The 17,708-nt window shown below is 38.4% G+C and overlaps 1 protein-coding gene across 1 annotated transcript; it reads right to left on the reverse strand.

The window, feature by feature from the left end:
• Positions 1–583: 583 nt before the first annotated feature.
• Positions 584–17,094, reverse strand: pitpnb (phosphatidylinositol transfer protein, beta). Its single transcript, XM_026355906.1, has 12 exons — positions 17,056–17,094; positions 12,411–12,441; positions 11,473–11,618; positions 10,477–10,568; positions 10,344–10,351; positions 9,603–9,677; positions 8,506–8,589; positions 6,272–6,349; positions 6,068–6,172; positions 5,357–5,479; positions 5,005–5,091; positions 584–3,471 (listed from the first exon to the last, which is right to left on the reverse strand). The coding sequence occupies exons 1-11, from the start codon at positions 17,073–17,075 to the stop codon at positions 5,044–5,046; spliced, it is 810 nt and encodes a 269-aa protein (XP_026211691.1). The 5' UTR covers positions 17,076–17,094; the 3' UTR covers positions 584–3,471; positions 5,005–5,043.
• Between the last annotated feature and the right edge of the window lie 614 nt (positions 17,095–17,708).

A 17,708-nucleotide genomic window follows, 5' to 3' on the forward strand; every position in this document is an offset into this window, starting at 1 on the left:
CGGTTTAGTTACTTTGCAGATTCATGTTCTGAATAAACAAATGTTTATCATGATGCACTTTATCATATTTGTGATGAGTACTTCAGATTTTGGTATGTTTTCTACTTTTACTTCAGTAAAAAGTATTTCTACACTGTGGTAATACATTTACTCGAGTTGAAATCTGAGTAAATGTTCCACCACTGCTCAGTAGAACCAGAAGCCCAGTCCAAAAACTTACACTTAAACTTAACAAGGTGTCGACATTTTAGAAGTACTTCCAAACTGTACTTAAATAAAATACTTAAGTGAACTTAATTGGAGGCTGACAGTAGTACACTGGAACATAAGGCTAAACTGCATATCACCAATTTAGAAAACTGACAATGCGATATGAAATGTGATACAGTGACAGCCCTATTTTTGTCTGCATCCATTTCTTCTGTCTTCTTATTTACAATTCCCCATCAATACCCACAGTTCTGCGTTTGATAATGTTAACTTCTGTTATAAAAGCCATTTTTATATATGTTGTGCGAGTGTGGTGAAGATTAGATAAGAAATATTTGCTACACAAAAAACAAAACAGGAAACAGCACATTGATTCTCTTATTTGTTCAAATTTATTAGATATCCTGTTATGTTCCATTGTCTAGACCTTCTGTCACAGCGTGAAAGCTGTGAAAGACAAACAAACAAAAAAAAAAAAAGGAACTAATTGAATTACATTCACTACTAATTCCCCTGAATGTTGCCTTATCAGAAAGAGAAACTTGAATACATTGTGAATCTTTGTCTTTCAAAAACAAAAAGACATAAAAGAAAAGAACAGTAGATTTTTGCAAGTGCTTGTTCATGATTACAATAAAGAAAAACAGTAATTTGGACTCCATCTGTTCCCTAAGCTTCTAGCCCTCCCCTCACAGTCAGTACCTGGCTGGCATCACTGGTAATGCTACTAAACTGTACATCACACAGCCTTTTCTAACCTACAGGGCGACTCCCATCACCATCAAACTCAGCCAGGCTTTTCACTCCTCGTGGGTGAACGCGAGGTCGAGCTGGATCTGGTTTTATTTTGAGGGGAGCCGCCCTTTTAAAATGATTTTACTTTCCCTTCTAGTCTGATGCAGTTCAGCAGCATCTCAAAAACACTGGTGTACTGATCAAACACAAAAGGAGAATAATCAAGAGATAACAGGGATAAAGATTTATTTAAAAAAAAAAAAAAAAACAGAAAAAAAAAAGTGTTGAGCATGCAGATCCAAATTTCAGAAAATCCACTTGTCCTCATGTGTTGATATAATGGCTCCATGTCATGCTTGTACACATGTTGTACATTCATATGCATGGATGAGGTACAGTTCAACCAAGGTATGAACACATGGACAGTTTGCTCCACTTTACACGCACAGCACCACTGTCCACAGAGCTGACATCACCTGCTCTAACAACACCATAAACGTCCTTTAAGTTACTTTTAGCAGTACAGTATAGGATGAACCTGACAACGCCTAGTAGCTGTGAAAATCTCATTCAAGTCCGTGTTTGTATGTACAATTTGTCCACTTCTATAATAAAGCACAGTTAAAACTCTTTCTGACATAAACCACACACAGACACGAGACCTAAGAATTTTGGAAATACTCATACCTGATCAAACAAAGCCTTAATCATAGCTGTGAAACTGTAGTAAGCTATGCCATGATCATAGAAAACATCACTAAATATTTTACCTTGAGCCCAACGGGATCTGAATGAAGCTCAAAATAAACACAGCTAAGCTGAACTCCTCTGATAAAACAGTTACAACCTCAAGTTGATGCAGCCACAACAACAAAAAAAACAAACAAACAAAGAAACGAGAAAAATAAAGTAGTGACGCCGTAAAGAGACAGGGATAAAGATGCCACCTGTTTTCAGATCACCCAACATCAACCTAAACCATTAGAGTCAGACTGAGCGAGTTCATCCTTAACTTTAACTAGTCAAGAAAAGTTCAGACTGACCTCGTAGTTTCCTGTGGTTAAGGTAGATTACCAATAAAATAATTAAACAAAGAGACTATACATGGTGAGAATATAAAATTAAAAACTATACACCCCTTTCAATCCACAACTGCAACAAACATCGCACATCTGCCTGGACCCATTTGCTCTTGTCAGTTGAGAGAAGAAACAGCAGTTTGACAGATATAAAAGAAAAACTACTGTGATTCATGCACGCAGCAACGCTCATTTGTTTTAGTTTAAAATAAAAAAAAGAGAGAAATAAAAGCTTTTGTGGGGGCAGTGGGAGCCCTCCAGTTAAAGCCCTAGCCAAGGAGAAAGGACACGCAGCGACAGCATGAGGCAAAGTTCAACAGGCTGTTCGCAGAGTGAGAGCACAGCAGCTGTGTGCCGACACCACTCTGAAGCCTTGATATTAAGCTGAACGTTCTCCATCCCAGTCCACAAGAGTGAAAGTCCTTTAAGAGTGAAGGCAGTAGATAACACAAACAAGCACACAAATGCACACGCTAGCTGACAGACAGACAGACACAAACACACACACACACACACACCACCTGTGTGTTGTACAGACTCTCCTAGAGGGCGCCAACCCTCTCGCTAATCAACACTCCATTTGAGCATTGCTGCATTGCAGCAACTATACACATGCAATGACAGTTTAGTGAGGAGCTGCAGTTGTTGCACATGCACTTGTGACGGAAACGGAGGGCCGGTGTGCATGTCAAAATGTGGGACAGGTGTGGATGTGAAGGGGGAAAAGGAGACAATAGAGAAAGAATGATCCATCATGCATGAGCATTATATTTTGCTGTGAACTGTTAACAGGCATGGCTCAGCCTCAAAAGTTCAAACTGTAAAGGAAACGAAAACATCGGTAATCCCCGACTAACTGCCAGACACAGGGAAGGTGAGACAACAGGTGGGAGATCTAGACACCAGGACAAGGATACAGACAATATTGAGGTGAGAGACACGGATTAAAGTAGAGACAGTTAGAATACAAGGGTGGGCGGGGAGATAAATGGTCCAATACCTGCTAAAGTCATCTTATACCAATTTTTGTGGGAACCTCTTATACTTCTAAAAACAACATTCTAATTTAAAAGGCTTGACTTTCGGAGTCACGGTTTACACACCTGAATAAAAACAAAGCCCATTGTAATAATCAACTAACAATTACATATCAGGCAATTTACGTTCTGTGCAAACAGTTTTTTTTTCCTTTTTATATATTTATGCAAAACCATGTTTTTTTTGTTTTGAGTGAACAGGAGGCTTGTGATTGGGGTAGAATCTGTACAGTACTGTTAACCAATCGTATCAAACCCCCCAATGAATCATGTGAGACAGGAAGAGAAGAGGGCCACTTCTTCATCGTGGTGGACGTGTCTCTGATGACGTCATCACGACAGGGTTTGGTTGATTTGCCTCATTGCTCATGAGCAGCACTGGTGCCTCGAATCGGACCTGTTTTACGCAGCTGAGGGAAGAAGAGAGAGAGAGAGAGAAGGGGTCAGTTTGGTGAACGAGGGACGTGTGGATCTGACAGCAATCAGCCGTGCACATGCAGGAAATCTGGCTAACATCCAAACAAATCAAAGTGAAAGGCGTTCCAGCAAGGCGAGCTGTTATGTTTAGTCCCACGATCACAAAGCATCAGGAGGAAAACAAACTGAAAGCAGAGTGAAGAAGAATTGAAGCAGCTGGAAGAGAAGGTTAAGACGAGTGAGGAGGACAGATATGAGCTGATGAATGTTCAACAGGAGGAAAATAAACATGGCCCTGTTCTTCATACATGCTTCATTTTAGTTTAGGATTTGACAAAAGTCTGAATTTGGTTTAGTTCTTCAAAGCTGCTAAAGAAAGCAAGAACTAAAACTGCTACACAATAACAGTGTCAAGGATGTTGAAATAAACAGCATCAACTCTGCCTTGCAACAGCAGTCTAAAAAAAACACAATTAAATCTCTGAGTCATTTGACTAAACGATGCATTACATGTTGCAACCTTAAAACTTATGTATCTGTGCACAGCAACAGACTTGATGATACATTCATAGCTGGCAGTCAGCCAAGCTGAAATGGCCGCTGTAGATATGACATTAGGTGCTGCAGTGTGGTGAAGCATAAAGAGCTTTAGACTAATCGCTAACAGTCAAACATTCTCTCTTTACATTGGTAAAATAGGCTGCCTGACCACAGAGTGCAGTATTTGGGTATTTGCAGTACAGAGATACAGTATTTTGCTGAATTGTCCTCAATGATGAGAAGGATTAAGTATCTTGTACTTATATCTGCAGTGGTTATGTTAAGTGTCTGTTTATTAAAGAACTCAATCACTGCAGGTGAAAATGTCTTCAGTGTTAGAAACACAAGCTTATCTAATCAGAATCTAGTCAGTCCACCATCCTTCCATTACTGTATTAGATTACTAGGGCAGAGTCACACTGGTCATTACAAGGTAAATTAACAATTGTCCAACTTTATTTGTTTTGTTATTGTCGTATCTAGTTTTATTATGAAAGTCCTGCTAGCAGCAACATGACTAACAGAGAGAGACGAGAGCTACAGGCAGAACTGAAAGCTGAACAAAAAATAACTAACAATAAAGTAAAAAGGGACAGAGCTGCAGTTTACACTTTTCTTGCCGCTTTTTCAGATGATTCATCACATCTTTATTTGATATAGTGATGATGAAATGACCGGTGTTTTAGGTGGTGTTTATCTTACATTTTTGTAAAATTACACATTCATACTATAAAGATCCAACTATAATGGCATCAAATTAAACATGTATATGCTGATCAGAGCTGAGAGCTGTTATTAAAGATGTAAGCCTGTTGCAAGAACAGGGCCCATGAGAGGAATTAAAAATTAGAGTATAATGGAAAAAAAAAACAAAAAAAAAAACATGTACAGCAGCTGGACAGAGGTGAAACGTTAGAGGAGACAATGAGAACATTGTGAAGAAAATGTTGGAGAATGATCCATGCAGCTCCACCAATGAGACTTACTCAGCCTGCCTCTAGTGTTTGACCTACAGTGAAGGGCCTCTACTCGTCTGTTGCAGAGGTGCCTCGCACATCTCCCTTCTGACGCATCTGATGTGAAATTCAGGAGTAAAAAAGGTTAATTAAGGTAAATTAAGTGTGATGTGTCATCTCCAGCTGTCTGATGAAACAAAACATTTGTACGATTCACTCTCAACAGTATTTTCCTTTGCTGTTACAGTAGCTGTGAACTTGACTGAGTCCTGCAGTCCATTTATAATTTAACTATTTCTACTGCAACCCTTACTTGGATTTTTAACTCAAATCACCACATGAGAGAGAGGGGGGAAAACAGCCTATTTGGCAAGTTAATTACCTCCTCAAGCTCTTTTTGAGTCTCCTCTTCCATCCGCCTGATGTCCTCCATGGTCAAACCCACCCATTTGTCAATCCAGCAGAACAGCTGGCGGTGGAAGTTGGTGAAAATACGCTTTTCTTGCTGTGGAAAGAAGGAAACGAATTAAATAAAGTAAAATTAACTTCCATTCTGCACAGCCCAAATAACTGGCAGGAAGAAAGTGGGAGACTCTTGCTTCCTGTCTCCAGTAAATCTGTCAGCTTAATATTTAACTAGAAAGACAAAGACAGTATTAGGAAGGCATACAAACGCCTGTTAGGGAGATATTTTCTTTAATTAAATAGCTACAGATGAGTAAGCTTTACTTTAGTCATGCCATCACTACCTCTTCTGTGATCCAAGTTAAGCTTTTCTCAGTTTAATTTCAGGTGCAGGGATTTTAATTAGGTAAAACCAAACTGTTCCTGAAAGCCACGTCTCCCTCTGCTGAGCAAAAGAGAAACGTCAACTCTCACTGATGCTAAATGTGCTAAAGTTAATGCATCAAAGTTCACGTTGGGTAGAAAATGTTAAAACACAATGGTTCTGTGAGGTCTTAGGCTTAAACGACATAGTAAACTATGGTAATTTTTTATTAAAAAGCTTCTTACTATGACTTGCAGAAAAAAAAAAAAAAAAACAAACAAACAAAAAAAACAACAGATTATTTAAAAAGACAGTGGATTTTACCCTGTGGATGAAATTTTCCACTTTGGTCTGCAGTCCCCACCATCTGAACTTGACAGTGACCAGTTTGTATGCACACATGTAAGGACAATCTGTCTTCAGCTCATTCTGGGAAGGAAGGATAATGAAACATAATTCAGTGCTTTAAGTTTGTTATGTGTCATTTTACTCATTAGCCTTTCTGCCTCTTGGTATTACGTCTGATACCTTCCACTCAGGGCCTAGAGGTCCTCTGTCCGTCTTGGCAGAGTGGAAAAGAGCAGGATCTTCTTCTGGCTTATAGTCCTAAAAGAGAACAAAGCACAGCAAAGTGTTAAGATCCTGCATCAAGACAGGTTCTACCCAAGTCTCACCCGTCTACCACAGCTGCTACTGCATCAACACACTTTCTGCAGCGTTTCTCGCTCTGCTTTGCAGCTCACAGTGTCAAGAGCTAGTGGACGTCTTATTTTTTCCTGTAGATTTTTCAAATGTTATCTGAGGTTAAATGAGGCTCTGACAGTTCAAATCAAGTGGGTATTTTGCAAATTTCAAGCCTTTTTAGTACAGAATTCCCTGATAGTATTTGCTTTTTAAACAGCTGTTGTGGATGGATGGTAACACAAAGATGACTTTGTTTTAAACATATTTATTGCTGAAGCTTGACATAAAAGGCTACAAAGAACTTTTATCCTGATAATTTTCTAAGATAACAAAGTTAAGTTTAAATTTAAAATAAATTTAATTTTCCAAACTGTAGATGAACAAAGTTCATAAACAAAGGATTTCCTTAGGTCCACCAGGTAAATCCTCTGTCAGTGTTGATACTGATACTACCTTTAGTTTGTAGGGTTATCCTGTTCGTTAAGCTAAACAAACAAAACCTAGTTGATTATTAGACAAATTTTACAAAGCTTTAGCATGTGTTAGCTCACTAACACATGCATTTTGGAGACGCGTGGTTTTCATAGGACAGTGATGTAAGTGGGTTTCAGAGTAAGGTGCGTTAATGTCAGTCACTGAACTCCTGAATCCTACTTGTTTGTATGTATCCAAAAGAGAACACGTTCAGACTGGCCAGTGACTCATTCATATCGAAGCTGTTTTCCACCTGTGAACACTGAACAATCAGCAACCGCAAGACTGTATTTGAACTGCAAATCCCAACTGTGGAGCTTAAGGCTCACGGTGCTGTTTTAATCTATCAGGTCTGCTGGGAAAGAGTGATGGATACCTGGAGCAGATGGACATTCAGATTAAACCTCGGGCTCTACCCTGATCCACTTAAGTCATTAATGTACAGGACAGTGTAGGAAACATGGGGCAACTGAGGCCCACCAGGTTGAAAACGGCTGAAATGATTCCTCAGTGGTGGTACAAATTATGAGACTTAGGCTGAACAGCAAAGACATAATGAAAAAGTGATAAATGAATAGATAATGTACGTCCTCGAGCTGTTCCACAGAGTGACTAATGGATGAGTTACTGGACCAGTGTGACAACAGTGATGGAGATTAATCTGATGTTAATACAAAGAGTATTTTATTTTTTCTCTATGTTGGTGGCATGTTCAGTCCCAGCAGTTTCTAAATGTCAGTAGTTAAGGATAAAATAAAGTAGGAAGCTCGTCTCCGTTCTGTTGCTGATTCAGGATCTTTATTCTGGTCTGTGAGCAGCTGACAGTGTAAAATCACTGTTGCTGTAGCTGGAATATTCTCTACCAACTCCGTGGCTGCCTTCCCCTTCAACTCTGGACATAAATTTGCTTTATTAAAAAAATGTTTTTTAGTGTCTAACATCTTGTGGCCTCAACCATTCCATCTGTGTTTCAGTCACATTTTTACTTATTATCCCTTCCCACAAAGAGGAAGAGGAGCCTTATCTGGTGATTTTAGGGCTATTGATTATGCTAATGTGTGCTGCGTTTTGGTGTATGAGAAAAGTTCAAATTCGGAGATCTATTACTCAACAGACTCAACACTGTTACTTGTTCTCGCTCAGTGCTTCACACATTTGACAGATCCTCCATCACTACTCTATCTGGTAATGACTGATGGCACTGGGCTGAAAAACATGATGACTGAGATGGTCAGTGGAAGAAACTTGTTTAGTTTTAATTGAATGATGGATTCTATTACTTTTGAGATAAACAGATTCCAGTGTTTTTCCATGGCAGAGTCGTTGTCGTCACAAAAAATGGCAAAACATCTACATTAAAATAATTTATTACCCGTTAGCTTTTGTTCAAAGCAGCTGTTGACTTGAAATGTTTGCGATTAAACATAGAACTGATGCAAGTACCCACTGTGTCTCCTGTATGACCACACTCCTCCTCAGTGTGGAGACATCCTGCTGTAAATCAGCTTTCAGGTATTAACACCATCAGACTGGTCACATTCTTATGTCACCAGATCTTTCATCTCTGGTTTTGTGGTGTGAATAGGTCTTTCAAGACAACTCACCCCAGGGGCCACTTCTTCTTTGTTTGCAATATCTATGGGAACCACCTCCACAGTCCGCCACGTCTGCTCGTCCAGGTCGTGCACCTGTCACAAACAAAGACAAACCATTATAGCATTATGATATTGAAGATCACACCGAGTGTGCAAACAGTCAACAGGGGATATTTTGTTTCAGCTGAGGGCCATATTCAAATCTGTGTTGAGTCCAAGTCAAATTAGATTCAAATTCAAAAGCAGAGAGGTGCATTAAAACAACAAACTAAAAGAATCAACCTGCCTAGGATCACGTACACACATCAAGAGGTAAGATAGGGATAATCTGTGGACGTAAAGGAGCATACCATCTACTTTACACATGTAGTTCATTCAATCGTAGTTAATTCATCATGAAAATATACAAAACGGCAACATCGGTGTCAAGGCAAGATTACCATTACAGAAGGCACAGACTTCAGTATGTTTATTGCAGCCACACTGTGCGACATGAAGTTGATGAACAACTAAATTTTGCGCTACAACTGTCTTCAGCACTCATGATCTATCTGTGCTGCTACTTGATAAAATGATGATGAAGTCTTGTGAGACCATCATCCTAAATTTCTGACACTGTCCGAATTTGTGAAAAGTGACAAATGCAGTTTTTTTTTAACTAGTTTCAAACAGAAGAAAAGGCAACTACATTATTTAATATTAATATTTCTGTGTATTTCCTAATGAGAAAACAGATTTAAAGGTTCAACAACACTTTTTGTGTCACATATAGCATACGTTTGTCTAAGTTTTTTTTATTTTTTTATTAACCGTTAGCAACACTGTTATTAGCAGTTAAATATTAAAATTAAAATGTCAGAACACCATTTAGGAAATCATCTTATAACTCTACACAGGGTTTCAAAAGGACAAATGACCTACTCCTTGGTTGGTCCCTGAATGCCTCACACTGTGATGTGCTTCTAGCAGTTGATGGAAAAAAGTGGACATGTTGGATTATGGGAAGGAGTATGAGTGGGAGCCTGTGATTTTGTGACTCGTCAGAGGGATCTAGGTGCTCCTTTAAACACCAACATGCCTCCACTCTGTGTCTTCTGCTCACTTACGTTTTCTATTGTTCCCATGTCAGGTTTGTGCCACGTCTCAATCTTTATCATAAAGTCGTCCTTCATGTACTCATTCTGAAAAGCAGGAGAAATAAAAACTAATTCATAAGGAAATAATGAATATTTTGCTTTTTAAAGAAAACTTGAGCTATTACTCAGAATTCACATCCCACTCCTAAACTGACAGCTGCAGCTGACTTCAGCCAGTGCAAACAGAAAGAACCATGAATGGAGGGTTCTGAGAGATATACTTAAACCCTACAGCTAAATCCAATTAACAAATCAGACGTTTAGACTGAAACAACACTGGTGATGCAGCACTATTTTTAACCCTTGCAACAGAGGTCAGCTAGCAGACCAAGCACAACAGACTGTGGAAGATCTAAGCAATACAGTGGTATAAAATATCTGTGTTGCACCATAGTGAGTAATTTTTGTGTACAAAGGGATCATATATTATTACAGCCTACACGGTCAGCCACACTAACATTAAAACAGCTAAATATTGGAATCAAAATCAAAATGGAATTGGTGCAATTAACCTGCAGGTGTTTTGCATCATCCACTTTTATGAGAGAACAAACTGCTTCACACAAGAAGAAAAGCTTCACTTAATGAATGTACAGTAATTCAAATTAGAATTATGAGAAGCTTTAAGAACAAAAACAGACCGACATGGGACATGCAGATAAATTCCGCTGTTTTCATTTTGTGGTGTGACTTAGGAAGTTTAACACTCACCGTCACAACTGCAGAGGATAAAGGAAACGAGGGAAAGGGACAGGAGATAAAAACATCAGTATCAGCATGAGATTCATCACGTCATCAAACATCTGAACACTTTCAAATTATATATGGTTCAGCAGAAACTTACTGGTACGACAGTAGGGGTAGGCGTTCCAAGCCTTTTCGTGAAAAACTAATGCTCCCTCTGGTGCAATCATCTTCACATACCCTGGGACTTTACTGCAGTGGGAGAAAAACAAATCACACTCGAGTCAAAGAAAATCAAACTTAATTAAAATCTGAAACCTCAAATCATTTTGTCTTGTGAGGTTAAAGATTAAAGACAATTATCAGTATGTATCAGGGTTAAATTAAACATTTAAACTGTGTCAATTCTGTCCCTTTGTGGTTGTTTGTGTCAATGAGCACAGATTTCCTGCAGTATCAATTATGCAAAAATAAAGAGGCTGAACAAATGAGGAAGCACATGACGTGGAGAAGGATCTGTCTTCAGGACAGCTTCAGTTAAAAATTATAAACCATTGTTTGATTCTACGATAAACCTTTTCTTCACCTGAACCATAACAACAGAAGTGCTGGTGACACAACTGTGAGATTCACTTTACAACAAAGTATGAAGATGGCAAAATGTAACAAGCTGAGTACTTCTCACACCTAATGTCTCCCCTCTCAAGTTGGCAGCAAATACTGCTCCACTATCAGATTCAACAGCTGGCAACCGTCAACGGCGGTGAAAGGTTTTCTGTGATCCAGATGGTGGTAAAAATTCAGATCATGTTGCTCCAGGTTTTATGTGCCTTACTTGCTAATATTACCTGTTCGGGGAGTTGGCTGAAGATGACAACAATGTGATATACGACTGCTTTGTGCAGATGGTATTTATAAATGAGAAATGTTTCCAAGCAGCCGTATTGTGATGCTGGTATTTATGGCTGTCACAAAGGTGTTGCTTCAATTGTGTGGTAAATATTAAGGTTACAGATGTTCACCTGTGTGTGGAGCCTCACTGAGATGAGCCTCTCCTCACAACTGCTGCTTGTCTGACACACCCCTTTTTTCATCAACTGATAATAAAAATATTAAGTCCTCCTATATACATTTATTATCATTTTCTAAGACTTGCCTCTTTAGATGGTATATTTTGTGTGTGTACTGTCCCTTCTCGCCATCCTTTTCGTAGGGTTCATTCTTCAGAACCTCGATGCCTTCTCCTCCTCCTGTCTCATTCTTGCTGGCCTCAGCCACCGAGTACAACTGCCCTACTTGATACTGTGGGAATACAAGAAAAGAAAAGAGCACATGCAGCTTTGAATAACAGACTAATTCTGATGCTGCACAGAAATATGCTTTATTGTATTAAATTTTACTATTTTCATACTGTGGTGTTTTTGATGCTTAGCTGTAATTATATTTTGTTGTACCAACATTAGGCCACTGAGGCTTCTTCTTCTTTATCTATGCCAGCAGTGACCTTATGCCAGTAGGGCATCAGTGGCATGAAGTGGCATTCAGACCTTCATTTTGAGCCATGGTTCAGTTGTTTCTCAGTTTTTGTTGTGTTTTTCAGGGTTAGGGGCTTTAAAAAACACAGATGACCTACACCGTGGGTTTGTGTAGATAAGTAAAGCCTTTCCTAAGATAAACCCTGTGCACAAAGACAGTGATAGATCTTCGTATGACAAGAAATATGAGACCACCTGGAACCACGACACAGGACTGTGAACGTGTGTATTGCGGTCTTGGTTTCAGAAGAATGAAACAGGTACAATTTCCCCATGGGGATTGATTAAAAAAAAAAATAAAAACAAAAAAAGTTATATCATTTAATCATCTAAATGCTACAGTAAAAACTACCAAAATGAAATCTAGCAACACATCTGGACGTGTTTATTCTATGCAAATGTTTAATTTCTGTACAAGAAAACAGTTTTTGACATACAGGAGAAAATGAATATAAAACTATGACTCCAACCTGCTGTAGCTGTAATGTAAGAGTGGATTCAAAGGATGTGTTCAACATGACTTGTCACACAATATTAAAGAGGGGGTAAGGATACTCACCTCTTCCACAGACACTGGCAACACTACACGGCTGAGAAAGGAAGGATGAGGGAGAGGTGGTGCAGGAAATGGAGAGAGAGAGAGACAAATAACACATTAAAACAATCAACATTAAGTCATTGTGGATTATACAGGGAGACATGCAAATGTTAAAGATTGGATGGAACAGTGCATGGGCAGAAGTCAGTGTCCAAACCATTCTATTTTCTTGTCATTTTGTGCAGACTGTGCATTTTTGTATTTATATAACTACAAACACTTGAGCACTAAAGCCACCAGAATCTTAGAGTGACCAAACAAAGATGGGAAAGCACGAAGCTGTGGACAAACTTAACAGACTCTGACCATCTTTGGGAAAAAATGAGCTGGGCATGTGCTAAGAGGAAAATCTGGCTCCTAGTGTGCTGAATGTTGCCCCCAAAAGCCTGTCATTTAGAAAAAGCTCATGGTTTTATTTGCACTCCAATAAAGGCAGTAATATTTTCCCAGGCCTGAGAAACCAAAACACTAGGAGCCACTTTGTATTTACAGCAGTACAATGCAAGGACATAATAATGAAAATGAATTAACAGCAATAAAAAAGGTCCTAATACAATGACTATCTGTAACTGAGCATTCACGTTAGTAGCTAATTTATATTCATTCTCTAATAAAAAGCACGTAAATACGTAAAGTATTTTATGTTTTATGTCCCATCAATAAGACCAACTTAATTTTGGATCATAATAGTGTAGTTAGTTAAACACAGAGGAGGTTAAAGCAGCACACACAGCAATTTAACCAAGGTGCTGATCATACACAGCCTATACATAGATATTACGACTTAATTATTAATGACACAGACACACTAAAGGGGAGCAACTCCTCTGACCTGTCACAATTCATACAAATCCTGCACTAAAGTGAGCAGATTCAGTTCCCCATGTCTAACCTAAACATAAACTGAGCAGTATGAAGTACTCAATTCAGTCCCTCAGCCAAAATCTACAATAACACAAACGGCATCATGCTACGATATGATATCGAAGACAATGAGGAGAAATAGCGAATATAAAATAAGAACATTCTCCTATAGATTTTAAGAAAGATGAGGCCACTAATACTTAAAAGTTAATATAGTTTAGAGCTGAAACTATTTTAAAAATTTTAATTTTCTCAGTTATCAAGTGAAACTAATGAGAAAAAAAACCCACTTATTTCTGAGCTTTCAGTTTTAAAAATGAAGAGACTATTTATCATAATTACTGCATTTTAAGCAATGCATTGAAAAAAAATATTCAGCAGATTAAATTATATAAATGTGTAAGCTAATAACCTGATTATGGTGTAAGTATTTTTCCCAGCAAATAGTATTTTAGATGTTTATAAACTGAATATTTCAGTTTGACATGTTTCTCTGATATACTATATTACTGAGGTCACAGTGAGTGGGTCAACACCACAACCTCAACACTTCTAACATAAACTAAGACAGAAGATTATCACCTCTGTCAAGGTGGAATTTATGGCTGTGTTGTACTGTTTTAGATAGTACAGGTTAATAAGTGGCCAGTGTGTGTATATATGCACATGTACATTCCACATTTTGAAAGACAAGCCAATTTTGGCAGCGACAGCCATGTAACTGGAGGAACAATGAAGCACAACTGGAAAAACAAAAGCAGAGTGCAGTGTTTTCTGGTTTTGGCTCACACTAGCGTGTGCTGCAGCTTTTCTACCAGAGAGAAATTAACATGCTGGCTGTGACAAAATGTACACAAGCACCCACAGCATGTAGAAGCAGATCAATGAAGCATAGTGAGCATGTTACCCCAAAGGAGTTTTAATTCTGTGCCATGAAGAGCTGAGAGGTTTCACTCCCAACTGAAGTCTACACACCTGTTCATTTCCCCGATTAGCATATTGTGTCAGCACAAGATGAGAAGTAAATCAGTGGCCAGTCGTACACCTGCTGCCACCCTCTACGATATTTAGTACCGTTTTATATGGTGGGCCTTTGCTCTAAAGTAATGTTGCATGAGTTTTACTTCACTTCACTGGTAATAAAACAGTATATTGGGATTATGTATTCTTTAGTTTGCCTATAGGTATGTTAATTCATTATCTCTTTATTACGTGCTGTTAAGAAACTAATCACTTTGTGCTTGGAGAATAGCCCAACATCAACTGTTTAATCCTCCACTGAAGACAGACACGCATTACTTAATACGTCCAGTGACTGCTTGTAATTTGCATCCTAAGTATTCAGTGTCATGCATTAATTATACTGTAAACCCGAAATTAATTGTGATACAGAGCAGTAATAGAGGCGGCAGACTGATTGACACAGTCACAGTTCAAGTGGTTTTGTAGTCCAAGTAACATGTAGTTATGTCTTCACAGACACCTGAAGCACAGGTATAAGGATGCTTAAACACAGAAGGGCTAATCAGCCTTTGTTAAAGCTAAAGTCTGAATTAAGAGCAGTACGATTCATTTTTCTCTGCTGTGACTGCATAAATCATCCACTGTATGTGGAGATCATAATAATTTTAGTTATTTATTACGTAAAAATGTTACTGATTTCAACTCCTCATATGTGATGACTTGCTTCTTTTCATTGGCATAATGTATAATGATCTTATTCTGAACAAGCATTTTTACTTGGGTTTAAATTATAATGAACGATTTTCTGACATTTTACAGATTGAAATAGTACAGAGAAACATCTGAGTGTCAGCAGGTCACTTGGTTAAAATAGTTTAGCAGGTTAAGGAAAGATAATAATCTTTATTGTCAAATGAAGGTAAAATATTTTTGAAGCTGTGATTTAGTGCTCAAAGCCAATACTCTGAAACTGCCAAAAACACAGAACAGAATAAATATGACCAAGAAGCTGAATCGACATTCTCGTAGTAAAAGAAGATATTTTAACTGTTCAGTACTGCAACAACGCTCATACTGTACTGTTCAGTTTATGAATTTTACTGAGTCACAGTAATAACACGACCTCACAGTAACCGTTGTTTCATAGACCAGATGTCTTAGATGATTCTAGTTCAGGTTTTGAATGTGTAAAAGTAAATATAGGGTGGCTGCACTCTGACATTAAAATAATCAAGTAGACATATCTCTAAATGTTTGTAGTAGAAAACTCCCTCTGTCCCTCTCTCTCTTCAGCTACAGTGGAAGAACAGAGGGAATTTGCACTAGAAAAGCTGCATCTTTGGATGATATCCATTAATGTGACTGATTTGGAAGGTTGAAGCCTCATTGCTTCTAATCATTTTCATATTTTTGCACAGCATCTTCTGTAGGCATCTTATACACGCTTGCAGGGAACCTCACTATATCTCCAAGACAGATGTGAAACATTAGCTGATAATTATGATATATTCAGAATTACCTTGTTAATAATGCATTCACTTCTATAAATCAAGCCTAAAAAAGTACTTCACTACAAGCAGAAGAACAGATATATACTTAAAAACGCCGTTTGATTAGTGGCATTAAGAAATTAAATGATGTGAAACTTAACTTCTTATCTAGTGAAATAATTTTGCGACGTAATGTGCAAAACTGAACAAATATTTCAAATACCTCAAATCTGTGCAGAATTAGATTAACGTACATAGTTATTTGATCACCTCAGTATATGTGTATTATTATTATTACATCATAGTTTATTATGATATGTGATCCAGTTACTGTTTGTATATACAACACATTTTGCCAAGTTGCCGTTATCTGGAGCGGATAGGAGAAGAAGTGGATACACACGGACACTGAACAGTCCCGATACAAGTGATTTATAAGCAGCAGTGTGATGATTAATTCTATTACAAGGCAGAATTTCTCTCCTGTCCGTATTAGCCGCCCAGTTAAAGGGCTAACTCTTTACTGCTAGCGCCAACAAAGTAATAGCAAAGTAGTGCCAGTCCTTCCTAACCTAAGCTAGCTAGAGGGGTACAAGCTATGTGCTATGGGTCGGTATTGGATGATTACTCCTAATGAAATATCAGTTATCGCTAAGGTTGAGTTTAAAAAAACCACCAGGTGTGTTATAACTTCTAATTCAGTGTGACGTGTGTGCATTAGAAATAAACTCCGGTGTCACATAATTGTCGTGCTAGCAGCTAGCCGGTTGCTAAAGCTAACTGAGCTAGCTAGCATTATTGGTAAATCCGACGGAGAAGGAACCTTAATCTGTCACTCACGGGACCAAAGCTTAACATTATGGCACTTTAAGGATATAACGCTAGCTAACACGCTGCTAACGGGCTAGTTACACGGCTGTCGCTGATGCACTCAGCCATTCAAGCCATCCTAACTAACTGAATGTGCATGTTGTTTGTTTGTGGCCAGTGCAGCGTTTTTATGTAACTCATGTTCATTAAGAGGCTAATTATCCGCTCGGCTGCTACAACTCAAGCTAACGCTAGCTTGCACTAGCAACGCCTAAAAAAGACCGGTGTGTCCCGTTATCCACATCCTGATCCACCCTGCTCAAAGCTGGGTTTTTATGGGCTAACAGACAGTAAAATCCTGCGAACGACAGCAGTAAACGCCACGCACATGTCTACGCTTCAGTAATACACCTTAAGACTCATGAAAATGTCATTATAAATGCGACAAGAGACATTTTTAAATAACACCTCAGACTCACTATTCCTTGATGAGCACCATCTTCGTCACCCGGGCTGCGGCTGCGCAGTGGGAGTCGACACCACAGAGAATTATCAACAAGTTTGTCCCGCCCCCATGGCTGAATCTGATTGGCTGAAAAATCCACACCATTCTTCTTCTATTACCAGTGGTCAAAGGTAACTGAGTACATTTACTCAGGTACAAGTACTAAAGGGTAATTCTGAGGTTCTTGTACTTTAGTATTTCTATTTTATGTTTTCTTGGAATTACAATGAGGTGTAATTACTGCTACCTATTGTACAATACTCTATGCAGCCTCTCAGCTAATTGAGAATGGAGATTCTCAATAGAAAATGTAAACAACTTATCAATCATGCATTTTTGTGGATGAATCACCTGTGGCGGTTTAAATAGTAAAACCAGCTCCAGCTTTACCAGCTGCAGTTTCTGTTCCACATAAAGATCTTTGATTCTTTCTCTTTTAATCTTTATATGTTTCACCTTGTGAATGTGAAATGAGAATGATCAAAAATCATATAAAGTGTTGCTTCAGTTTAAGGTACCTTTTAGGAAAATACTTGAGTTTAACTTTAACCTACTTTATGCAGAATGGCCCCTTTAAATAGTAATTGTTATCTCACTTTAATTTCTTCATGTGCTGCAAAGTACCAG

The sequence above is a fragment of the Anabas testudineus genome, chromosome 12 (genome assembly GCF_900324465.2).
Source record: "Anabas testudineus chromosome 12, fAnaTes1.2, whole genome shotgun sequence".
NCBI lineage: Eukaryota > Metazoa > Chordata > Actinopteri > Anabantiformes > Anabantidae > Anabas > Anabas testudineus.